The sequence below is a fragment of the Pieris brassicae genome, chromosome 11, assembly GCF_905147105.1.
Source record: "Pieris brassicae chromosome 11, ilPieBrab1.1, whole genome shotgun sequence".
Classification (NCBI taxonomy): domain Eukaryota; kingdom Metazoa; phylum Arthropoda; class Insecta; order Lepidoptera; family Pieridae; genus Pieris; species Pieris brassicae.
In genome coordinates, this window is record NC_059675.1 from 5,642,068 (window position 1) to 5,667,986 (window position 25,919).

Consider the following 25,919-nt stretch of genomic DNA (forward strand, 5'->3'; position numbering starts at 1 on the left):
TTTAGCCACTAGTCACAATTTTTACTCGCTTACACGGCGTCACACACATATAAATGCTGTGACAAAACCTTTTTAAATTATTAAAAACTGATTTAAATTTTATAAAAAAATCTAAATATTAATAAAAGTAAGACACTTTATCTCAAGAGTTAGTGCGCGTGTGAAACGGTTAAAGTTAACTCAGGTATAAGTTAATTATAGCTGTACATTTATATAGGGAGATGTAAAAGGATCCTGAGCCCGTCACACTTATACTCAACAGGCACACAACAGCAAGGACAGTTTACACACTTAAGAAAAAGGCAAGTAGATAGAATACTATTGTCAATCTTATTATAGTAACACGAAGGTCCAAGATTACCCGCTTTTGATCATACTTAAGTCCTTTTAGTTCACAAATCAAAATGCAAGAAGAGAACGTGCCCTAACCGCTTTGCGGGCTTGATAAAAAATTTGAACGTCAATATGGCTTCTTTTAGCTACAGTGTTTCGATAACTTCGTCTTAATTGTAGCGATTTGAGGTCAAGTGTTTTAAGTTATATTTTCTTAAGTCTTATAAATTCTTCAGAACGTGTAAGTTGAATGACAGCATTCATAATTTGTTTACTTATCTGTAGTCCTGCGTTTGTCAGTGATAACGTAATTGATAAGAAATTCTAAGAACGAGACAAACAAAAGGACTCATGATATCAGCACTTGTGTTGTAAATAGCTATGAATTATTTATGCCTATCTTCGTGCAAGTATTGCATCTGCAAGGAAGATGTGTCTGTACTAACATATCGATACGTTATATTGTTATATGCAAGTTTATATTAACTAACACGACATGAGCGAAATAACATAAATGAAAATAACCTTGGATAAATTGACTTTTCAAATGACAAAGAACTTTTAAGTCAAAGGATCCTAAGAAATTTCAGGTCAGGTTGACCCTGAAACAGTTAATGCTTAGTAGATTCGACACATGCGAACAGAATGCCCGCCGATACGAGTTATTTTTAACCCTGTAGACATCAGGGTCAGTCACCCGGTCTCTACTGCAGCAAAGACCAGTCCCAAGCACAAGGAACTTGCGTGGGAATAAACAATATCCTTAGGAAATAAACAAATTAATCTAAAGCAATTAAGCACAGAAATAATCTTGTACCCTCAATTTATTACGATGCTCTCACGATTCAAATTGCCAAAAAAAATGTATTTTATATTTGTTAGTCGAAATTGATCAAAAATCACAGTAAGCTAAGAAAGTAAATGTTTATGTTGTGTAAAGCGGGTAGGAATAATATTTTACAGTATCTGTCTACATGTTTACTCATCAACTCATGAAATCATTATTTTTGTATATTATTTACTAACCTATGTACTATAACGATAGATAACTACACTATTCAGAACAAGAGTTATCTTAATGAATGTGTAACTAAAAATGGATTACTTGTATGTATTTTATAATATTATGTTATAAATTGTAGTCTTTGAAAATGTTAGTATTTTGTTATGCACTAGATGCACTCATGGGGTACGTTTATTTGTAATAACGAATACTCCCTTTTGGGGGTGCAATAACTTTAGTTAGGGGAGCGATCCGAGGGTGAATAAGATGTATGGCAAAAGGGGACTTACTGTAGCCGTATCGGTGAGGGTGACTGTAGCTGAGGTGGGTCCAGTACTGGTAGTGGAATTATTGAGAGCACCAGTAACTACCTGGTTATTTGAACTTTGTTCTATAATCCTCTGTCGAAGCGCTAATCTTTCCAAACTTGCTAATCTGTGAGAACCACCTGTTCCTTCCCTATCTCTTTCCCTCAATCCGGTAGAACTAACACTACCAGCGCTAAACGATCCACTGTATTTGGGCAAAGTCGGTGGCGGCACTGGCCTTGCCGACCCTCCTCTACCAAGTAAGGAACCGCTGGATGTATATGCATAGCTGCTTGGAGTTCCAAGTGTAGCTGTACGTGGAGCGGCTCCAATTCCATTAAGAGTACCGTTGGTACCATTGACGGTACCATTCACCGTCGCTGCACTGCCGTTCATCTCCTTAACACGTCATACGAGGTTTATAAACACACGAAAGAACACAAGAATACGATCGCGATCGGGCAATATAGGTGCGTTCGAGCGGGGTGCCCGTCGGAGGCGGTTTGACAGCTCCGCGATGCAGACAAGGCGCGCGGGTGGACTCATTTGGCGGCGCCCCGCACAGGCCGCGGTTATCGCGACCCCTGTGGTTCTTAAAGCTATTGGAATAAGACTTCCGCGGGAGGGTTGAAAACGCACTGTTGCTTCTCTGTCAAGGCCAACTCCTGAATTCTTGGCGAATTCAGTCATACCCCCATTGGACTCATTTTTACATTACCTCACTAACGTTCCACTTTAACGTGCTGCATATTATACCGCATATAATTGAAGTACATAGCTAATATATTGTGGTAGTTAAATATTGAATCTAAAGTAAATTTTGTTTGGGAATTGTTTGCAAATTATTAACAATAAGGTGACGAAACATAAAACAATGGAGACTGTTCGTCATTCTGTCACATAAACATCTAGAATCTTTGTAAACTAAATGCAAATGAAATTCTTTATAGTTTTCCAGGTTTAAAATACAATTTCATAACTCTCAAATTAAATAGAACAATATATGTCAAATTTTAAATTAAAAGAAACAAAGTTCAATGAACACAAGTTAAAAAGATGTAGTCACTATAATAAAACAGACAGTTACATCTTTCGATCTCTTTCCCGACATTGAAGCAAATTTTATTCATAAAGAAAATAAAGTTCTTGTAATGCTTTTTAGTTCACGTTTAGTTCTTAACATTTTTAAGTGTTTCTTACATTATTTAGAACTAATAAAAACCCCAGAGCATATTTTGAGTTACAATAAATATTTTTAAATATGTTTTACAGCACATTATGCCTTGTTACAAATAAAAAAATACGTCTTATGTCGGTGCTATTTTGAGTTCCCCAGTCACGCATTTATTAATCACGATCCACGGCACCAATTAACAATGTAAGGGCAAGGGTTTTGACTTGCTCTAATTGGTGTTAATTGTACGAGTTTACCTTTAGAATAGTAGAATTCTTGTATTGAATTAATGCAATTTATATTACCAATAAATCTGTTGTTATCCTATCATGCAACGTTGTCCATATTAAGTCAAGAAATCCTGTCGATTTCATCGTTATGGCACAACTGTTTTATACTACATAACATATATTTTGTATGATAGATATTTTGCATATTCTAAGACAAAAGTATCTAATGGATTAACGCTTATACCACAATATTTAAAATAGTAAAACCTTATACATAGGAAAAGGACATGATACTAAAACAACGTGACAGACAACATCTTGTGATCATGGTCAAGCAATCGACCGTAACATGCATCACGCATGCGCACAACTTTATTTAATTGATGCATGCGTAGAAACCTAAACGAAATTTTTACTGGGCTCGGCTAGCTACACATCTAAGTGGTTTTAAAAAAAAACATCTGTAAAATGTACGCTGCATTCACCATAGGGCTGCCTATTAGTATATGTTAAATGATGTCTTCTATGTGTGGAAAAGTCGCGTGAGTCAAGTATTAAGCATAATTCTTATCGCTTAGGATGTTGTCATCGTACATTCGAATTTAATCTCAGCTGTATGCCCGTGCTATGGAGAAGTGTTAGTCTACGAGTATAAGGAAACATGCAGAAATATCTCTGCTAAATTCAGATAATAAAATTATTCTATACAAATACAAACTAAATTTCTGTGACTGTGGTATATGTGGTATAGTATATAATCATATAAAATCTCCAATATTCTGGTCCTTCATTAATTCAAGGCACACACAATATAAAATAACAATTAAATCTGTTGTTGTTAATCTTTACAAAACACACAGCATTTTTCCTTTTTTAATGTAAGATACGATTTTTTATTAAACTCAAGCGATTGCATACAATTTATTTAGAGCTAAACCTACACAAGTTTTTTTTACAACTATCAGAATAAAACATGTAATAATTACTATTTATCAATGTACTGTAAATTGGCGCCACCTATAATATAATTATAATTCAATGTAGCTCAACATAGCCGCAAATTGAACAAGCTATAATTTAAATGCAACAGAGTGCATGCGACAGAACATAGATGGCAGCACAAAGTGTAATAAATTAATGTACTTCATTACATAGTAAAAATTGATACAATTTATCGTACTAAAGATATTACTAGGCAGGAAATTATCACCAGTTATCTATGTCATATTAAAATTAACCACTTAGAATAACACAAGAATACGTCTACCAAGTTGTGGAAAATGTTTTGTATTGTAATTAACAATGTTAAAACACAATTAAAATGCCTTTCTAGTACCTACTTGTAAGTTACTGACACTAATGCGCAATAGCAAAACTACAAATAAGATTAGCCCTTGTGTATTAATAAATTGTAGTGTGTGGAGATTTTACTTTTGTACTAGTTATAATTTATAATTACGAAAGATAGATGATTTACCATCAGTCCGAATAATAATCCTACCTAAACTTATTATAGTGCGTTGAACATCACCGTACAGTGAAGGAATTAATATTAGCTAGATATACACGCAACATAGGCACTCTGTCTATTACACTACGTTTGTTAACAAGCTCTCCCCAGGTACTCGTTACGCTAAGTCAAGTACGCCTGAAACGTGGGAAGTAGCACAAAAACAATGACACACTGTTCTAGACTCGAGCCAGGATTCTGTGCACACTGAAATACAAACGCGAACGATCTATTAAGTTTAATAAAAAAGAGATTTGCAAGGATTATATGTTCATGCCTACGTTCAAGCTTATAGATTTTAGTCTAAAGATATACTTAAATGCATGTAGACAGCCACATGGAACTCACAGTATGTAATGATTTCGAAACACCTTCATGAAGAATGTACCTAATTCGGGTGACTTGTTGTGAATTTTTTAATGAATTCTCAGCTACTCCTTGATTACTGGCATCTAACCTGAATACCATACGCTTATATAGTATTCAAATATTAGATAGGCATAGAAGGCATCGTAGTTAGCTACAACCATAAAGTGAGCCGATTGGAACTATCATACGATATTAAGAACATAGGTGTGTGAAATTATTAAGTCTATAATAAATTACCGTTTCATTACAGTATGACGTATTCAATGATTCGTAGACAAAAAATATAAGTCAAAAATATTGTATATTGAAATTACGTACGAATCCGTGTGGTCTTTAAATGTCTTATGCTAAACTTATTTAAAAATTCATTCATAAATGGTGCTCATGAATCGCTAAATATTTATTAGGTTAATTAATCTGAAGTTGACGAGGTTATTTACAATCACAGAACATGAAATAAAGTTTAATAAAAAACCTAATTTTTTAAGGGAAATTTCCAGTTCATAAAATTATATTCCTTACAAAAATATATTTAGCAATATTGCTAGTTTTATATGCAATAACTTTTAAAGCAACCCAAGTTTGTTGAACCATAAACAAAGTGAAAGATATTATAAAGATGTAGAACACGTCTGTTACCTTATACGTTAGATAAACAAATTATACTCAACCTAAAAATACGAAATCTCCCTTTGAAGATTTCGTGTATGATTTCTTCAATAATAGTAGTAATTTAGTTAACATATTGTTACTGATAACCGCAAAGCTTCGTTTACGTATTCTGCTATTTCAAGGTCACATCTATTTATATATTGCCATTTATACTTATATTTGATAGATTGTGTCACTATAAGAAAACTCTCTCGTACTCATAAAATTCAATGTTCTTGCCAGATCTCTACGCTCGCACAGAACCTTTTAACCTTCCGAGCCTCTTCACAGGATATTATGTTCTACTTTGGATTTTGCTACTAGCATTGGCCCTTTTATCGCGCTCCTCTACTGCTTCATTTAAGAATAGGTTAAAACAACTATTAATGTCCTACACCTTGTATCTTTCTTCTTTATTATAGCTACTAGTATGTTTGTCGTTGTCATGATTTATACATTTTGTATAGTATCGTCTACTTTAATAACATTCTACTGTCATGTTTTGTATTGTTTTGCTTTGTAACTTATTTTTTATCAGTGAAACTTTTTGTGCATATATCCAATGTGTTAATTATATGTTTTATTTAGATTATTTACTTTTATTGTATATATCTGTTGAGATGTACCTGTTTAAAAATTATTAATTAATTGCATACTGATACAATATGTCATAATCCGCTAGCAGCCGCTTTTTCACATATAGTCGATTACTAAAAGGAAAACGTTAAACAACTAACTATACAATTTTCAAATAAACCGAGTTTTACCTTAAAAATGTTGATGATAAATGACAACAATTAACGATTTTGTTAATCTTTAAATTCTTTAAAGCTTATTTCTGACAAGAGTAACTTCGTTACTCCGATTAAGGATCTAAACAACATTGCATAACGGAACAAATGCCTGTTTCCCAGAACACTTCATTTTAAATACCTCAAGCGTCGTCGTTATAAGACTTCCTTTAATTGGATTCTAACTGGATCAAACAACAGACGGCGCAAATCGCAGTGACATAGAGGAATCAAAGTCCTTTTATACCTTTGGACATGTCAAACACACAAAAAAGGCACAGATCTTGACCAGTATCATACTGAAATGTTTTTAATTTAAATATTTCAGACACCGTAAGACTATATTTTTGTATCGCTCTTAATATAAGCCTTAACTACGTATAAAGACGATGAAGTGCTTTAAGTTGAATTCCAAATTTTATATGTTACGAAAACCTTATTTCCTAACAAGTTATGTATAAATTAAGTTCCCTTGTCCAGCACATGATAAAATATTTAAAGAGCGATACGTTAAGGTACCTTTACCAAGAGATAAGTGCCTATTTAGGTTAGTAACACAAATACTAATCGTTCCGGTAATCAAATGTACATAAGTTTTACGTCAACAGTCAGTGTATATAATTATCCTTCATTTGGTTTGTCACAAGGAAAATAAATGGCGTTACGATACTTTTAATGATACAAGCATTAGTATAAGGTGAGTAACCAGTTATAATAGTGAATCATTTACATTCTGTATTTCGAGTAGAAATAAAATTGTTTTAATGAATAAATTATATCAAATCTTAGGTATAATATAATTAATAATAAAGCTTATGTACTAGTACTAGTATACTCATAATAGGCTATTGCCAATATGAGTTGGAAGTGGTTGGTATGCAGTGTGTGTGGAAGTGATGTAGCGGGTGTTGGTTTCAATGTTTTTGTAAAGATATTGCTCATACGGTACTCTTAAGGAGTAGACGGAATGAAACATATTTGTATTGAAATTACATTGGCTTATGCTTTGTCACATGACCATATTCGTACAAATTTGGCGTTAGTAGGTCGAAAAGTGACGGTGCCTCAAGCCCTCGGCGTATATTGTGGGGCGTGCGTCAATAAAACGAACATTACAGTTATTACGAGTTTTTAACCGTGTTTAATCGGAAATTACTGTGAACACACTGTATTGTCCAAGAGGCTATAATCAAAAAGCAGTTACAGCAGCGTTTGTTTAGCTGAAAGGCACGTGTGCCATCATAACAACATCAATGTTTCTAAAACATATGCCTTGAAGGAACGGGCCGAAATGTAATAATCTAAACACGTATACTAATTTAACTTTATACAGTAATCAATAGCTGAACTGTATTTCAATATTTTGATGACGGCATTATGATTACGTTGCTCGAACTTAAGGCTCACATTGAAATGAATAGGTAAAAAATAGCTTAGCTCCAACAATTTTTACAAACACTATAAAAACAATTGATTAAACTTATTATATTACACTAAAAGCACTAAAGTAGATACAAAAAATAGAATTGCGATATTACTGAGCAGTGGTTTCTATTAACGCCACAACAAAAAGAATGAATAATTTACTTTTAAGTAATTATTACTAGTACATTTACAGGTTCATATAAATAATGAAAATGTACGTATTTGTACGTTGTAATAGGCGCAACGTTTATTTAGTGATAAGATTCACTTGCCGGAATATCCGTTGTGTAAGGTTAATATTATCATATTTATTTTAAGTTATATTGAATTATAATATTAGGTTTCCGTTATGCATATGTTGTATTCTGCCTAGTTCCTACCATATTCGTTAGGCTTTTTATTTGATGTATTAAAATTTGAGCTTAGAATATACAAATTAGGTTGCCTAAGGAAGCGATGGCACTGCGCACCAATTACGGAGAATAACACTGTTTAATATTAATTTTGATTTACTCACCTGTTCAGCAGAATCCAAAGGATTGGGTCTATACCGTGATAACACGGGCCGATTACGAGATCTATTTAAAGGCGAGTCTGACAAAGACGCCATTTTATTGCACACACAACACTTAAACAGTCGCTCAATAATTTTAATTTCAATTTATTTACATAAAACAACCGTCAATGGTATGCGAAGGAAACATACTGTTACAATTACAGCAATATGTTGCTACCAAATGCGATACCACATTTTCCGTCGACAAATCACATCCGGAGAAGAGTCGAATGAAACCGGGCGAATCAACGCAAACTACGGCTTAAAGCACTGATAAGAATTTTATGTTTTTAAAAGTCCTAATTGCAAGACACTAATGCAAAATCAGTTTACTCATATATGGTTCTATAATAAGTATTTCACGTCCACATGCTTTACAGTTTACTGCTCCGTACTGAAAATAGCGATTGTTCACCGGCGGAATTCTAGAGCAGAAATTTTAATGACAGAAAAATAGTCTACGAAAGAACGACCACTACGCGATTCGACTTTCGCATACTGGAACAAAGGCAAGGGCGCGTCGAAGTGACAAATACAGTCGTCACTGCAATCCGTATCGTATATGTTGCGGTCACATATGCCATGGGGACTTGGCTATCGGTGTCAGGATAGTAGACAAGTCACAACAATCGAGGGCTAAATAGCGGTCGCGAATTCCTACTCGTAATTCAAACAACGTGCAACGAAACGTACTCGTACGTGCCCAATGGACAAACGGTCCTTGGCCTCTGTGACCTAATAATTTATTTTTTTATTATATTGCATACATAAATGACAACGCTTACGATATAGTCACCTACTGACTTCATTTGATTTTTTACAAAACGAAAGTCTACATATTAAAATACCTACACTATACAACTTACGCTGTTTTGTAAATTTGGACTCGTGTATTATAAAAAATATTTTAATTACAAATTGCACTTACCGCTAAAATCGCAATGTCGAAGAAAATCAGCACATGTAACAAAAAATGCAAACATTAACATTTTTAATCAATAACAATAGTTTTTGAGCCGAAGCCCGTTCGATCATATTACATTCGATCACGTACCGAAACAAGGAAGACAACATGTACCTACGTCCTCTAGGCTATCACTACCCATGTATTCTCTTTCCATTAAATTTTATGTTCCAAATAGGTACACATAGTAAATAATAATGCATAAGTGAGAACACGTACGTGCACGACAATATCCATTAAAAAAATACAACAATGAGTCTCTGCCAATATAGAGAAAACATGCCAGCATTGTTTTTAATTTCAATGTTTATCTTGTACACATGAGTGAGAAAACTATTATAAACAAAACGTTTTCTCGACATGACAAATGCATTATCGAAATTGAATCTTACATAATAAATCCGATGCGTCTGTCGAATCCATCGTAATTAATTTCAAGGAGCCATCACAAAATCACCACAAATACTGTCACTAATTTAACTGTATCCACGTCTCTCAATCAAATAATAATTGAGTAGCATGGTAAATATTGACAAAATAACTAACATACAAAATGTGCGACTAACTAGAGGTCTGGGTATAGTTTGGCGTGCGTTTAACGGCGGTGACTGAGAGTGGTTGATACGTATGCACGCGGGAGCAATCCGTAGAGGAACGGCAACATATGCAACTGAACTCTAAGCTATTTCAATACATGCAGGGAATTCGCAACTCAACAGATTCCACAGCGCCAGGGGTGGTCGATCTAAAGCACTTTATTTGAGGTCAACTCCGCTATGTAGTACTTTAATGATGACACGAACAAGAACTAGGTCACAACTACAGCTTTATCTTCGTATTAAAAACGTCGGTTGTAAGCAAAAAAGGTTTTTGTTTTTGGTAGACCCGATCGATAGTTGTATTTTTTCGTTGCGATGAACAGGAACTCAAACCAAACTTTTTGCACCAATTTTTAAAACGAAGTGTATGGTACTGGTACTAAAATTTTGTGGTATTTTAAAATTTTAATGGTACATTTTCTAATATTCAATTACAGCCAAACCAGTAGTTACGGTCACGGTGTCAATTTACAGCCTTACAGGACGTAAGTACGTCACCGTGGTCGGAGTTCCGCTAGAGAGATCAACGTAAAGTATGAGGTTACAAGCCTAACGTTGACGTAAAATCAGAGTACACGAAATAATTGCAATATATTTATTTAGAAAAAATTCTCCTAGTTATAAATATAGCACAAATATGTAAAAAGTATCTATTATTAAATAAGAGATTTTGCTCAAGAGAACTTGAAATGTGCAGAATAAGTACAATCAAGCTTTGTAACTCAGGTCAGGACTTTATGCCCCAGAAAAACAAGTATTTCCACACTAGGTGAGTCACTCCCTTTATCTATTTTTCCCAAATAATTATAACATAGCTATTTTAAAGTCTAAATAGGCACTCAAAAGCTAGGTGTCATTCCACATGCCTGCATACAGTACTTCTTCCAACAAGTGGGATATATACAATTTATTAGCTAAATTGAATCTAAAGAAATTAAAGATTCTACATCAATGAGACTTATAAAATGAATACCGGCCTATAAAAAAACTATTGGCCATTATAAATAAATATAGTTTATATATATACTATAATGTCTTCACAAGTAATATGTATAGTACAAAAAATTACATTATCTATTTCGCTAATAAACAAAAACCTGACAGATCTTAATGTCTATTTTTTCTTTGTGACTAGTTAAGTGGCTCCTCAACCTATAGGTAAATAAATATAACTTAAAGCAAAATTATTTTTCTTTGGAACCCATTTATAGAATTTTTGAAAGTTACCTTAAATATACACATCAAAATTATAATTCTATCATATCTAGGATGAAGAGAGTGACTTCCATACTGGGAAAGCTATATATTAGAATTATTAAATCATGTGCCATGTTGATGCATATCTTATTACATACACAAGCAGTGGCAAAAAAACTCTTCTTACAACTGACTTAAATCATCATTAAAAGAAATGTAGAAACTACAAACATTTTTAAACATTTAGATATTATTCAAACATTGAATATGAGTTTACAAAAAATCATTAAAGTTCAAATAATGTATGGTAAATTTTCATGCTAAGAAATGCATATCCTTGTTTATGTTCTGTAGGAATAAAAAATCTACAAAAGAAAGAAACTACAGTGATCAATCATGATCTTCCATCAACATGCATGGAAGATCATAATTTTTATTAATTACAGATGTCGACGCTGAAATTTTTACATTGGTGTACAGTGTTCAATAGATTGACTTTATATAGTTACTAAATGAGCAATGAAATCCTATAAAATACCTTATTATAACGCTTACTGATAACAGAATAATATCTGTTAATTTTTGATCATTTAAGAATTAACATTTTTGTTTGGCGCGAATTATTTTGCTTATAACGCAAGTCTTTTAAGCAATCATTCTTACCTGATCTCTGCATATTGATATAGTAAACAAATAACCGCACATTAATATCAATTCAAAAACATATTAATACACAGCAGAAATTTTAAATCAGCACTTCACTATAGTACAACTGTCAACAGCAACACCCGCCCTTTGCGGCAGCACCGGGTAGTAATTGATTTTTTGATTTTCTTGCCAGAGTAGAGAAAATTTCTAGTTTTTAATTAGTTTAAAAATTGAATTGCAAAACCTGAATATGGATAATTTTAATTATATAATGAAGTTTATATCTATAATTTATATTTTATAACAGAAGTGTAGATTGTTGTAAGATTATTATTACTAGCAATACTTATTTTAAACAATCTATATAATATGCTGCAATATTTGGTACTACAAAGATAAAGTACTGATTGGATAGTGTCATAAGTGAACGGGCCAAAAAATTATTTCTAGTTTTTTTATAGAGATGTTAAGTGCAGCGGCAGCGGTATGCCGATGGACACTCTCAATGCCAGGGAGCTCGCGGGTGCGTTGCCGGCCTTGTCAGTTTTGTTGCGCTTTTTTATAGAAGGACCCTAAGTCGAATTGGTCGAAAAACATCAGTGGCAGCCCGCAGCTGGTCCCACTTAGTGGTGGTGCGTGGCAAAAACTGCCTTAAAGAACGCTCAGTTGTGGAACAACGGACGCCGAGATGGAATTTCATATTCCGCCTCGACGTCCAATGATGAAACTCAGCTGCAGGTATTAATCCGAACATCTCCTCTGAACAATCTCCGTGGTAAATGCGGTAGAAGATGCCCCCCACAAGGGACCCCACATCTCTATAGAAACAGGGTCGGGGAAAGGACACAACCTTGTGGGACCCGATGGTTCACTCCGATCGGACTAGCTGAAAGCTGAATATCCAGTCTCATAATTTCTCGGGAAGACCATAGGCTGGAGGCTTCAATAAAGCGCTTTATGCCACACCCCATTTTTTTTTGTTATTTTCACGTGTATCTTATTGTGTATACATATTTTGTATATGTAACATCTATCTTTCAGTAACAGTTAAGTCAAGTGTAGTGTTACTTGTAAGGTTTATATTTTTTGTTCTATGTAAATTTTATTAAAGTGTTTCATACCTAAATATGTATAATAATAAAACTAGAATATGCGCGGAAACAAAAATGTCATGGTGGCTATAAAAACTAAATTTTTCTTTATTCAGAATTTTTTTCATATTAAGTATATTTATTCATCTTTAATAACGTATAAAAAAATAATAGTGTTACTAAAAACAAAAAAGGAAATTTTTCCGCTTAAACCTCTGTATAGTTCTAATACATATTCATATATTCTCTATATTTCATTGACATCTGCATTTCTGTTAACAGACTTTGGCAGAACTTGATAAGTGTTGGTTTAGACTTCAATCTTCCGCATCTATGTATTTAAAGAGTAAAGGAAGAATATATACACTGTGCAATAATCAATAAAAATAAATACAATTTTATTTTGCAGCTTTCCCGCGTAGTTATGAACATGGAAAATTAAGTAATAAGTAGGTATTTGCTATTTAGTATAAAATCACAAATCAACAGTTGTTTTGTGTGTGTTTATCCATGATATTATAAATAAATTCTTATATTCATACATAGAAATCGTAATTCTAGAGGAATATTAACGTTGTTATGCGATTGCTGGTCGATTCTCTTAATAAAAATTCAGATTTATTGTTCTAAACTGTAATTATTATCACTCTATAATATTCTCAGCTTATATAAGTCGTATGATGAATCAATCTCGGACGATATTCACTTTGTTTTTTTAATAAATTATCCATCGACCTAGCTTAGATTCTACATTTGTTTATTTATAGAAACTAATTAATGATAAAACATAATAAATCAGTAATTCATATTGTAGAGTGGTTCCTGCAGCGACATTATGAAAAATCTGATCTGTTCACAATATATGATTCCTATTTTTAAACCAAATTCTATTAGCAAGAATGTTTTTGTTACTATGTTACAAACAAACTTACTACATTACAAAAATTATTGGATGAGACCAGTAAGTATGTGTTGTAAAACATGTTTTGACCATATTTCAGAAAATTATTACTATTGTACCTATATAATATAAAATAATAGATCCTCAAGTTGGCTTTAATTGTCCTGATCTTAGTCCCTATATTCACTACCTACTTACTAGTACTATTTATATAAGGTATCTAGTTACATTACACTATCTCCTATTATAAATTATTTATAATATTTTTTTTAACTTCCAGATCAAATTTTCCATTGCCAAGGCTGTCTTAAAGATTAAAATTCCTATAACATTCACAATAGCATGGCCTGCAAAACTAAAATTTACATCTTCAGAACAGAAAGAGATCTTTAAACCTTCTGTTGAAGTAACCAGTGTTGCTGATAAATTGTTTGAAAATGGAAAATATGAGGAATGCTTCAAACTTTTATCAAGCACAGAGGTAGTCCATTGTCCAAGTAAATAATATGTCCTCCTTATTATAAAATGTTGTAGTAACCTCTTCATAATAATGCAAAATATTGTAGTTCCTATGGAATATTGGAGCATTAATTCTTTATGTTAAGTAGCTTAAATAACATTTCTGAACTCACTCTTTATATGTATCTACACTAAATTTATTATAAAAATACACTTATAAAGTTAAGGTTATGACAACTTTAGACTTGATGTTATACAACATATTATGATAGTCCAGAAAATAGTGTATTATAAATTGTTTAGAAAATAATATTAGATAAAAAATAAACAAATAGTTTAACAATTTAAATGTTAAAGCATATACTTTAATGCAAATTTTATTCATTACATTTATTTTCGAATATATAAAATTCCTTTATAAAATATTATATTACTAATTACAGGATCAAAATAACATAGAAATTAAATGGCGCGTGTGTCGCGTTTTGTATAATATAGCGAAGCAGCCTAAACATGATCAAGCACATAGAGATGAGTTGATTTCAAAAGCCTACAGCATTATTGCTGAAGAATTAGAAAGCCATTCGGATCATTTTGCAGTCCAAAAATGGTATGCCTTAATATTGGACTTAAAGTGCACTAATGATGGTATAAAAAGAAAGATACAAGAACTTGCGAATATTAAAAAACATATGGAAGTAAGTCATTATTTTATTGTTTAAAAGTTTATCGTATAAAATCATATCAGTTAAACATATTAGTGCACATATCAGTATTACAAACTGTTTATTTTTTAATAAGTGACCCGCTCCAAGACATCTATTTTCAGACATAAAATGAGTATGTAGAATCAATGTTCATAGACTCCATAATGTTTAGCTAAAGCTAAAGGAAACTAAACATTTTTATAATTAAGCTAGTTTTGTTGGTTCACCATCTGGATAATTATACATTTTAATTATTTATAAAGCTAAAGAACATACCTAGACCTTGTAACCACAAATGTTTTTTAGTTGGCAATTAACTTAAACCCAAACGATGCTGCATTACTACACATGCTTGGCGAATGGTGTTATCAAGTGACTGAGTTTCCATGGCACCAACGGAAAACAGCCGAAGCCCTATACACGCCTTTACCTTACTCGTCGTATGAAGATGCCCTAGACTATTTTTTAAAAGCAGAAGCCGCTCAGCCAAGATTTTATAGTGTCAATTTATTGAGACTTGGTTGTTGCTATCTCAAATTAAATAAGGAGGACCAAGCAAAATATTACTTAAAATTGGCTGCCAGTTATCCTGCTAAGTCAAATGACGATCATCTTGCTAAGAAAGAGGCAGCCGAGATCTTAAGGAAATTAAAAGTCAAGAGCGATTTTACTATATCTCCCTAACTTTGGGTTTTCCATTATTATTTTTAGTACTTATTAAATTAATAAAATAAACACACATAAAAAGATACACTGTTTTATTGAAGTCTTACAAAGCGTACAATATGGGCGTCTTTCAGCTATTCTAAATTTATATTTTAGATTGACAATAATTCACTTAGTCGTCTCCAAGAAACACACCCATACATTGTAAATTACTAGAATATTTTATATAAAAAAATGCATTTTGACAAGAAATAACACTTCAATAGGAAATTATTAGCACCAATACAATTAAATATTACTAATTCTTATAAAAATTATAAAAGGTCAGAATGTAGACATCACGACGTGTTTCGCCGTAATGTCCGGTATATGCAAGAATACAATCCAAGAGTACTTTTGAGTTAAAAGATATTCAATAATATGAACATTTAACAAAATTATAAATAATAATTAATATGCAATAACAATCACACTGACTATTACTAACCATAGTTCGTCGCAACGGTTTAAATTTAAAGCAGTACAGAGACGTGCATAAGTATACATTTATCTTAGTCTTTGTAGATGTATAATTAAGACAAAATATAATTTTTGGCACTCATATCAAACTTATATGCTTCTTCATTGAGTACAAAATTAGCGGTTATATTTTATTACATAATAAATAGTATAATTCCGAATATCAGAGGCATAAAAAATTCTATCAAGACGTATTTAATACAGAACATATAAATATGAGACAATATTGTGCATTATAGAATAATATTGACTTGGGTACAAACATGTATAAATATGTTTATATTGTGCCGTTTTCCTGTACATTGACTATATCTAGGTTTAATATCAAGCACAGGGATAGATTAAAATAAATGTTAAATAAACCAAACAACCATTTCTATAAATCATTAAAAAAGTTTGTAAATGCCGAAATGAGTTTGGTTTTGTCAATTTCTTAAATCAATATCACAGAGTTAAAAAAATATTCAAGTTAAAATTTCTAGTGAATATAAGCCTCATTTCTCATGAAAAATTATCTCCTCTTGTTAATAGGATCATTGAATAATAATAAGATTTAACCCAAATTACGGTAACAAAAATCCAAGAAAAACAAACAGACTTATAACGCCGTTTTTACTAAAACTGTATTTCTTAAAGTCGACTACGTAATAACGATAGAAATTTGTATGAAAAATCTGAGCAGCGCTCTATGAATACAATATAAGTTGTACAACTTTTATGCAAAATCGAGCGCTCAAATTGTTAATACAGTATTCACGGTGACAAACTTGACGAAACAATCGTAATAGTCTTGGTAGGCCATTAGATCTATCTGTTTTTATCGTAATGACAAATAAGTACATAATAAAAACAGCATATGTTACTCGTTTATATTATATGAATAGGTGGTATTTCTCACGTACAAACAAGTTTTGTTACATTTATGTGGATCACTTCAAGGATTAGACATAAGATCTCTAATATAGTGCCATGAACATTTAAGGGAGCATTGGTATATAGGGTGGAATTTTCTATCACCACCTGGACGAAAAATACCATAGAGAGCGAGTTTTAATTTAATGCAATTTTATTTGATTTGATTATATCGGCATAAATCCGTAACAGTTACAAAAAATTAGAGCATTTGGTTGTTCATATTAAATATGTACTACAAACATAAATCAACTAAGTTATATATTTTTGAAATTCATTGCCGTTTTGTTTTATCAAATGAGGTTTTGATTTGTAATACTTAGCAAATCTTACTTAGGAAGGTAAGTCTTATAGCCCGATGGAACCACTATTACGACATTAGGCAGGCTTTACGTACATTTATGGCACACGTCATGTGTTTCTTAGGAAAATTGAAATGTATTTACTCTAGGGTACTTTCCAAGGTTTTGTTTAAAAAATCCAGCTATATACTTCGGTGAGATAAGATGAACTCCCATATGAATGGAAACCAAATCAGTATAATTACACTCTTTTAACTTACGTACTGTTTTGGCTCTTTCTCTTGTTGTGTCAACCGCTATTATTAAAAGACCATAAATTACGTATTTTAGGCATCAACGCATCTCAAGTCAAACCGTTAAACTTAACCAGATTTTAAAACTGAACTGAAATTCACAAATTGAGATTCTTTGAGTGCGTTTAAATACTTATGTAAATAATACGAAGTAATACAAAATCATTATTAAAATAGATTCATAGTAGAACAAATGAAAATCACAAAATTCTTAAATACTAAAAGGAAAATGCTTATATTTACTTTCCATTAAAGATCAAATATAAAAAAAACGAAACAAAATGGCTATAACATTTGTTAATAGAAGCAAGCCTTTGTGATATATATGGCTAACATATAAGTATTAATATAAAAATACAATCATACAAGGATTCTTGGCACTTAAAAATATTCTTTGTTATCAGAACACCATTTTACAAGGTTAAGTCCGCGTCATTTAACAAAAGCTCAGTGCCAAAAGAAACTTGTATCGCAGTGATCGCATTAAAACCACGAGTCAACTTACAGCATACCGGGCCGATCTAGTTCTTGATTTCCGGACTTTTCGAAGAACATAAAGTCCTGAAATTCATATTAGTAAATAAATTTAAGAGCAAGTATGGGGCTGCGTGGTCTTCAGCGTGCGATTCTCATCCCTGAGGTCGTAGGTTCGACCTCAGCTGAGCACCAAGTCGTAGAAAATAAAATTATAGAAAAATTGGAAGAAAAAAAAAACGATCACGTAACAGATACAGAAATTTGAGGCCAGACTTTAAATGTTGTAGCGCCATTGGTCAAAAAATACAAATCCATAAAAAAATGTTACATTTTTTTTACATTTACACTTACATTCGAAACATGAAGAACACGTAACAGAAATAATCAAGAATTACCACAATATACTTACAATCAAAAAACATGCTCCAAGCAGCACTGCCTTTATCCTGACATCCAAATCCATTGGGAACGTGATGCCGAAATAATCTGAATCGGTGAAGGCTTCACGGGCCAAACCCGACCACTGTTTGGTAATTTTCCCGACTTTGGTCTCACCATCTTTGGAATAAACCTGAAATAATACAATAAAATTTCAAAATTGTATACAATTACAAAAAACAATTAATATATTCTTTACAGAAAAGTTTTTGTTAATTAATTAGCGAGTAGATAAAATATCCTTCAATGATGTAAATAATTAAAATGCTGGTGTATGACACCAATCAAAGATATTAAATAGATTTATGGGTTATTTTGAAATCTCTATTACTGTACTTTTGGATACAAAACTTTTTATATGTATTTAGTAAACTTTGCTACACCCCCAGCTAAGTTAAAAAAAAACATATAAAATAGCAATCCTTATAAACTCTCAATAGACTTTTAGAATGAAGTTCCTAATGACTAAAAATGGCAATAACTAATTTCAATTTTACACAGACATAATCGCAGAAATGCAAAATATAATTGGTACGATTTATTTCATTTAGTCTATATAAGAACCCATTTAGGTATATAAGAGCACTGTTATTGATAATATATTGTTTAAACTCAGATAACAGTTGAACTCGAATTAAATTACTTGATAATTCAATGTTTGTCTAAGGACTTATTGGAGTACGTCAATACGTGTTTGATAAACATGTTTATTGTCTTGCGACAACATTCATGGTGCATTGTACCAAATCGATATTGATTTTATACTGTTACAAAATATTATTAAAAAAACCATATTAACTATTAATTTGTTATAATTAATTCAACTTGTCCCCGTCGCGTTTGTAACGTATTTATAGTTGCATATTATTATTTAATTTATTGTCATAGTAAAAATCTTCCGATAAACATAAAGTATATAAAATGGATGTGATGGAGAATTGACCAGATTCATTGATAAGTTTTCCATTTTAAAACGAAATAGGTTTTGTTAGCTAGTTACGAAGCTTAGTACGAAGTTAACTGATTAAAACAAGGTATAACAATCAAATTCTTGTATACAATGCCACGGAAACACTCTCAAAAGCATTATTAGTTTGAGAAAAAAATTTGCTTACATTAAACTTTACATCTCCACAGATAGAAAACGTACAGACAGGCCCTTTGATTTTAAGTACAACTTCTCCTGTGGCGTTCTTTATGACGTAGCAGGGCTTGAAGATTGACCACTCTTGTTCAATGGAGCCAATGACGGTACCAGGAGGCGAAGTTACTTCCATGCTTTGTAACCAACACGGACACCAACAAGAATCGCATGCTAAAGGGCGATTTAGGTGAATAACCTGAAAATAGTAGCGAGTATTTTACTAGTATTTTCAAGCGATTGGTTCTGAATAAATTTTTTGTATGAACCACTTATTTCAATATAACCGACTTACCCTATGACGACTCTCTTGAAGTTTTAGAACTGCATGCATTATATTAAATTCTTAGTTTTTGGCTTAACATTGAAATATATTTATACATTACAAAGTACGATGTACTGAAACTAGAGTATGATAGACATGTATATTGCATTACCTCATTCTGAAAGTTGTCCATGATTTTCATATCAAATGGACGTATTGGCCCACAGCAAGTTCTTGTGCAACAATCATTATCTTCAACAGCATAATATACTTTTTGTCCCATTGCATTTTTAACTGTATACTTATTGTTTGTTTCAAAACCAACAAACGCCTCTAGAAGTTCCACCTTTTGATGTATAAGTAATTGGTCAATCAAAGATAGGTATTCCAAACCAGGAGGACAGTTGCTGAGTCCTTGCGGTATAGTCATCCATCCACCTGTCTCAATAAAAAAAATATGTTTTAGCATAAAATAAAAACAATATTACACCAATAGGTATAGGTGTATTTAATGAGGAATTTTTTAAATGTATGAAATATGTAAAAAAGCTGGTAATTTTAGTATGCATTAAAGATTACATTAAGAGCAAGTAAATGGGACTTAAACAGTTACAACAAACACATGTTATTTGCGGCACAAAACACAATAATAATTAGTTACAACTAGTTAAATAAACACTACCACACACCACTATAAGCCTTCCACCACACTATGATTATCAACAGTAGCATGAATCAACCTTTTTTCATCGTCAGACATAAATACTTCATATTTAATGCATTTAGAAGTAAAAAATATTTTGTATAAGCGCTTTGAAGCCCTTTTCACATATGAAATATTTAAGGTTTCCAAATTCACATGTTTATCTTTCAAATGTAGGTTTTTTTTTATCTTTATTGTAAAAAAATTATTAATAAAGTTTGAGCCTATGGCAGATTTTTTGACTTTCATATAAGGCTCTTCATAAAAGTTATCAAAATAACTTCCAGCTTGATTTTTTGACATTGAAAATAAATAATTTTAATTAACTTAAAACTTATTTTCACTGACAGCAGTACTGCTATCTACAGTTTAATGGACTGAAATGATGCCTCTGAGAGTGCTTGTAAGGGTAAACAAACATCATTATTATCTTTAAAGAGTTACTATCTCAACTCTAGAATAAATCAAAAATATTATTTTTCAAATAGATTATTAATTTTCTTACTTACAATATAACAATGAACAAAAATAATGTTTAAGTTTATAATCTGAAGACTGTTCATATGTAAATTAATATATAATTTGACAAGAGTTTATGATGATTAGTAAAAACACATTTAATATTAGTAACTATTGTTTAAAAGCTAGACTTCAGGTTGTGAAATTCACCATCATTTTTAAAATGTTCAACTTTTTAATAATATCAAATTTAGTCTCAATATTATTACTAGTTCTGTTTATATTAAAGAAATTATATATCACATTTCTAATACAAAATATCTACTATGCATTGAAACATTGACTCAATAAAGCTTACACACCAGCTTAACATGATATCTCACCTGGAGCTTGGCCTGGCCCAGGCTGTTGAACAATTGGTGTAGGTGAATATCCCAGTTGTGGTTGTGGATAACCAGGCTGTGGGTGTGGATATCCAGGATGTGCTTGAGCATATCCTGGCTGAAAACCAGGCACAAATCCAGGTTGAAAGCCAGGCTGGAAACCTGGTTGGAATCCATGCTGCATTCCTGGTAATGGTTGAGCTCCTGGGGGTAGCGAAGGTGGTGGTCCTGGATACCCAACTTGTGGATTCATAGGGTAGCTTTCATTTGATTTTCCCCCTTCTGCTGGTGGAGCATAACCCTGACTAGATGGGAAGTTTGGACTATATGGCGTTGGTTTGTGAGACATCTTGTTTCTGTAAGAAAGTTAAATACTTAGTTTACTCTCTTGAAAAAGGGTAAAACTAAACTAAGGAATAGGACAGCGTCTGGTCTATTTAATACAACTATTTTGCAAAAACTGACAGCAATGTTTATATTATTGCAGTTCTTTAAGATTCCTTTGGTAATTTATTTAAGTAAATTTATAAATACCAGAAAAGCTAGTGACAAAAATTATTGCTTAAACTTTACGAGCAGCAACTTTACCTTAAAAATGTAATTCAGTAGAACGGTTTAGTGATTATTACACTATCCAATTTCCTTATTTACCGTAGCTATAACTATATCAAACAATTTAAGTCAGGATATTAACTACTGAATACATAATGCGGAAAACCCAATTAAATTAATATTTAGAATTTTGACTTTAGGAAAATCAATAAATCAAGTAAATTTTATTAATAATTAGTATTAGTAGGTTCACCCAGTAGCGAACATAGAGTGTAAACTGTAATCCACACTCCACAGATGACATAGTAATATATTTATAATTTATACTATAATGTACATATGTCGACAAATAGTTTTGAAAACGAAATAAAGTTCTATGTATTTGATTGAAGGTACCAATTAATATATATGGCTCAAATATAAAATTTATGCGATCCTATTTAACAAAATGTTGTCTATCAAAAGATCTAGATTAGTGAATACATGTACGTTTTTGAACGTTTACAACTACAACAACATAAGAAAAAAAAAACTTGCCATAAAAAAGACTGTAGTAAAACCAAAGCGAAATATGTAGTTCTTTAGTATTAAAATGTTCTTTAGTATTTAGTGTTTAATTAGTTTATAAAAGATTTACATCTTTAAAAGCAAAATGCCAAAAGTTAGCCAGTTAAGAAATAAAATTTACTCCACCATTGTACCCACCCTAGTAACCCAACCATATTTTTTTAATAAAAAATAAAATAAAAATAAGCCGGAACGATAATAACATTAATCTAGATTCTAGCCCTGAATAATTTCATATCGTTTGTCCGTAATTATAATTTGATGATATTGCAACATTTGAAACCAATTGTACCAACTGTCATTCTCCAATCAAACCATTGCAATTGAGTGCATTGACCAACCTGCTACTGCTGCCAATTCCAGCACTTTGCAAGTCAGTTGAATTGATGTTGCTTCCGCGTTTATAGCTTCGGGTGTGTAGTGAAAACGAAAGAGCTAGTACCGCGATGCAAAGACAGTTGTTTTGCCACTTATCAATCTAAAATGGCGTCGCTATTTATCATTTAGTTATCATTCTGTACGTGAACGTTCCTCAGTGATCACATTCGAGTGAGTCATAAACCAACATAGCAATGACATTTTTATAGCACACAGTGGAAATACGTTTTTCAAACGTTTTAGAAGACTAGACAAGTGATTTTACACAACAATAATGCGCGAATTCAAAGTGGTAGTGTTGGGTTCGGGTGGGGTCGGAAAGAGTGCTTTAACAGTGCAGTTTGTTTCCGGATGTTTTATGGAAAAGTATGACCCCACCATAGAAGATTTCTATAGGAAAGAAATTGAAGTGGATAATTCTCCGTGTGTTCTAGAGATATTGGATACTGCCGGCACGGAGCAATTTGCCTCCATGAGAGATTTGTATATAAAGAATGGCCAAGGATTTGTTGTAGTTTATTCGTTAACTAATCACCAGACGTTCCAAGATATAAAACCAATGAAGGAATTGATAACGCGTGTCAAGGGTTCAGAACGCGTTCCCATATTGTTAGTTGGCAACAAAGCGGATTTGGAACACCAGCGCGAAGTGTCCCAAGCCGAAGGCTCGGCCCTTGCCCAGCTGTGGGGTTGTCCGTTTGTGGAGGCCTCTGCGAAAAGTCGCACCAATGTCAACGAAATGTTTGCGGAAATTGTGCGTGAAATGAACGTTAGTCCTGAAAAGGAAAAGAAACCTTATTGTTGTTGTACAGTGCTTTAAAACTTAGAGTGTAATGTGGCATTTATTTCTCGTAAGACTGCAACGGCGAGGTGGAGGCTTGTCCTCTTTGGCTCGACGACTGGCCGCCTCCAGGGCGGCCTGGGCGGCGGCGCGCCAGCCCTGGTCGCTCTACACTTAGCGATCGGGATGCGCGTCATATCAAGTTGTTAATATCTTTGATACATACCATTGTCCAATCGAGGTGCTTTATCTTATATTTTCATACTTTAGTACTGGTAGATTCTCCCGCAATAATCATTTTCATATGAAAGCAACAAGTACATCAACTAAATAGGGATTTTTTACATGTATTATTAAAAGATTCCAAAATCGTAACAACTTATTTACTTTTTAAAACATCAGACAGTGTAATTATTGTCATTTTAAGCAACAATAATAATGTATTGTATATTAATATTAGTCACTTTGTACATAATTTATAATTTCATGAGATTAAAATGAGAAAGGACAGGGATGGGTTTAGGGAATAAAAGGCCATCCAATTATGCAATAATCTTATATGATTGTGTAGAGTGAAGTGCGATGAATAAGCGTTTACACCTAAGTCATATTGAAATTGTGTTTTACTGTGTAAATTATGTTTATATATGAGAAATCAGTAATCAAGAAAATATGGACTTAAGATTGGTCAGATGTGTGATTGTGTTTTAAAAGTCTACCAGGATTTGTGATAATACATATAACAAAATATCTATAATAAAAGTTTTAAGTGGGAGATTAATTTGTGAAGTTTTATTCATGGACTGACCAGGTAACCATTTAAACTTTATATGCCATAGTATTTCAACTAGTAATTATCTTTTATGAAAAGTAAACTTATTGTGAACTCACCAACAGAATACACTATTGCTTTAATGAACATACAACCAAAAAAATCCTTGAGATATTATTTCATGCTTAGTTGTAGGCTCATTTAATTTTTTTGGCAAAGATGATCCAATTTAAATATTAAAATGTAATTGCAGTTTTTAGGATGCTTAAAAGGTATTAAAGTCAACAGTCTTAGTTATTAGATTACAAGTAGAAAAACAAAACATGCTTCTTCCTAATAGCTTCTTTTGCTTATGTTTTATCATTTAATATTCTAAATAAATATTACAAGTGCAGCCACATCTTATTAACTATAATAATGGGGATTTGTTGTTTTGTTGCAAATTATTATAACAATACCTCCCGAGTAAGGCTCCAAAATACATAAAAATACATTTGGTTGTTTTAAGGATGAGACTGTTATTAGTTAACAAGGGAATTACGATATTTTTTTTGAAATTTATTATTAAGCTTTGATGAGTTATAATTTACCTAAAAAGTAAACTGTATTACTTCAAGGGCCTGTTACTGGTGCAATCAGAATGGACGCGTGTTTGTAATCGAAAGAAACTGTTGGACCATAACAATCGTGTGCGCAACCATCTTTTTAAACACCACTTATTCTACATCGTTGCAATAATTTTCTCGATCAATATACAGTTTCGATTTTCCCTTCTATAAATGGTTAATGTTGGTAACAACTTAAGAGAAACCAGTTTGATGAGAGTTCAGACTTAAATTCAGTATATCCTTCTAAAGAAAGCTTATAGCTTTGTTTCGTAGCTTTCGAGATAAACTTATTGACGTACCAATTCTATAAGTTCCTTACATGATATCTGTCTTGTAAAGGCTCGTTAAAGTGGGACATGACGAGTTTAAGGTCATGGTTTGGTTGCACAGTCGGCCCGAGTCACTACGGGCACAATTTAGGTGCCGTTACCGGCCCAGATAGATATTTTACCATAATTTAGAAGAATTAATTGTGTACAAGGCTAAGTAACATAGAATATAACATACTATAAATGCCAATTATTAGCTTAATCTTTATGATAGAATCTGTTGTTATTTATTACGATAATAGTCGGAAATAAAACTTGTAGCTAACGCATTTGAAAAAAACATAGTAAATGGGTTTTCTGATCACATCACTGATCTGTAGTTTCCATCTTTTATAAGTGAGTAGGTTTATTTATAATTCAATAACCATTCGGCGTAACATAAAAACCAGTAGACTGTCAGCTATTTATTAAGGAACTAGTTACAATAAGTTTACCTTGTAGGAAACTATCAGTCATTG

The 25,919-nt window shown here is 32.3% G+C and overlaps 4 protein-coding genes and 1 long non-coding RNA gene across 13 annotated transcripts in view; 3 read left to right on the forward strand and 2 right to left on the reverse strand.

The window, feature by feature from the left end:
• LOC123715981 (septin-7) overlaps positions 1 to 11,905 on the reverse strand; it is a 31,010-nt gene extending 19,105 nt beyond the window's left edge. For 2 of the 6 annotated variants that reach the window (XM_045671388.1, XM_045671389.1), the window contains exon 1: positions 1,627 to 2,152. In XM_045671388.1, the coding sequence (XP_045527344.1) occupies positions 1,627 to 2,040 (414 nt within the window). In that variant the 5' untranslated portion in view covers positions 2,041 to 2,152. Of the gene's footprint in view, positions 1 to 1,626; positions 2,153 to 8,311; positions 8,843 to 9,278; positions 9,281 to 9,404; positions 9,460 to 11,773 lie in introns of those variants that run through there. The other 4 variants (XM_045671396.1, XM_045671393.1, XM_045671394.1 and 1 more) reach the window with 4 other exon arrangements.
• Positions 11,906 to 13,084: 1,179 nt separating this feature from the next.
• LOC123715962 (regulator of microtubule dynamics protein 1-like) lies at positions 13,085 to 15,657 on the forward strand. Of its 2 annotated transcripts, none has more exons than XM_045671365.1 (5): positions 13,085 to 13,298; positions 13,664 to 13,810; positions 14,031 to 14,231; positions 14,653 to 14,907; positions 15,223 to 15,657. In XM_045671365.1, exons 2-5 carry the CDS (start codon positions 13,685 to 13,687, stop codon positions 15,598 to 15,600), a joined length of 960 nt encoding a protein of 319 aa, XP_045527321.1. In that variant the 5' UTR covers positions 13,085 to 13,298; positions 13,664 to 13,684; the 3' UTR covers positions 15,601 to 15,657. The 2 variants fall into 2 exon arrangements, with proteins under 2 accessions (XP_045527321.1, XP_045527322.1); XM_045671366.1 differs by lacking the exon at positions 13,085 to 13,298 and adding an exon at positions 13,329 to 13,482.
• Positions 15,658 to 15,659: 2 nt separating this feature from the next.
• On the reverse strand, positions 15,660 to 22,283 carry LOC123715961 (phospholipid scramblase 1). Of its 3 annotated transcripts, XM_045671362.1 has the most exons (6): positions 22,063 to 22,283; positions 21,475 to 21,830; positions 20,102 to 20,367; positions 19,639 to 19,863; positions 18,495 to 18,656; positions 15,660 to 18,169 (listed from the first exon to the last, which is right to left on the reverse strand). In XM_045671362.1, exons 2-6 carry the CDS (start codon positions 21,821 to 21,823, stop codon positions 18,110 to 18,112), a joined length of 1,062 nt encoding a protein of 353 aa, XP_045527318.1. In that variant the 5' UTR covers positions 21,824 to 21,830; positions 22,063 to 22,283; the 3' UTR covers positions 15,660 to 18,109. The 3 variants fall into 3 exon arrangements, with proteins under 3 accessions (XP_045527318.1, XP_045527320.1, XP_045527319.1); XM_045671364.1 differs by lacking the exons at positions 21,475 to 21,830; positions 22,063 to 22,283 and adding an exon at positions 20,670 to 21,009; XM_045671363.1 differs by lacking the exons at positions 21,475 to 21,830; positions 22,063 to 22,283 and adding an exon at positions 20,619 to 21,009.
• LOC123715963 lies at positions 19,167 to 19,932 on the forward strand. The gene is made up of 2 exons (XR_006754498.1): positions 19,167 to 19,557; positions 19,661 to 19,932. It is a non-coding gene; the product is annotated as an uncharacterized LOC123715963 (long non-coding RNA).
• Positions 22,284 to 22,890: 607 nt separating the features above from the next.
• Positions 22,891 to 24,533, forward strand: LOC123716545 (ras-related protein Rap-2c). Its single transcript, XM_045672342.1, has one exon. It carries the CDS (start codon positions 23,246 to 23,248, stop codon positions 23,789 to 23,791), a length of 546 nt encoding a protein of 181 aa, XP_045528298.1. The 5' UTR covers positions 22,891 to 23,245; the 3' UTR covers positions 23,792 to 24,533.
• Positions 24,534 to 25,919: the final 1,386 nt, after the last annotated feature.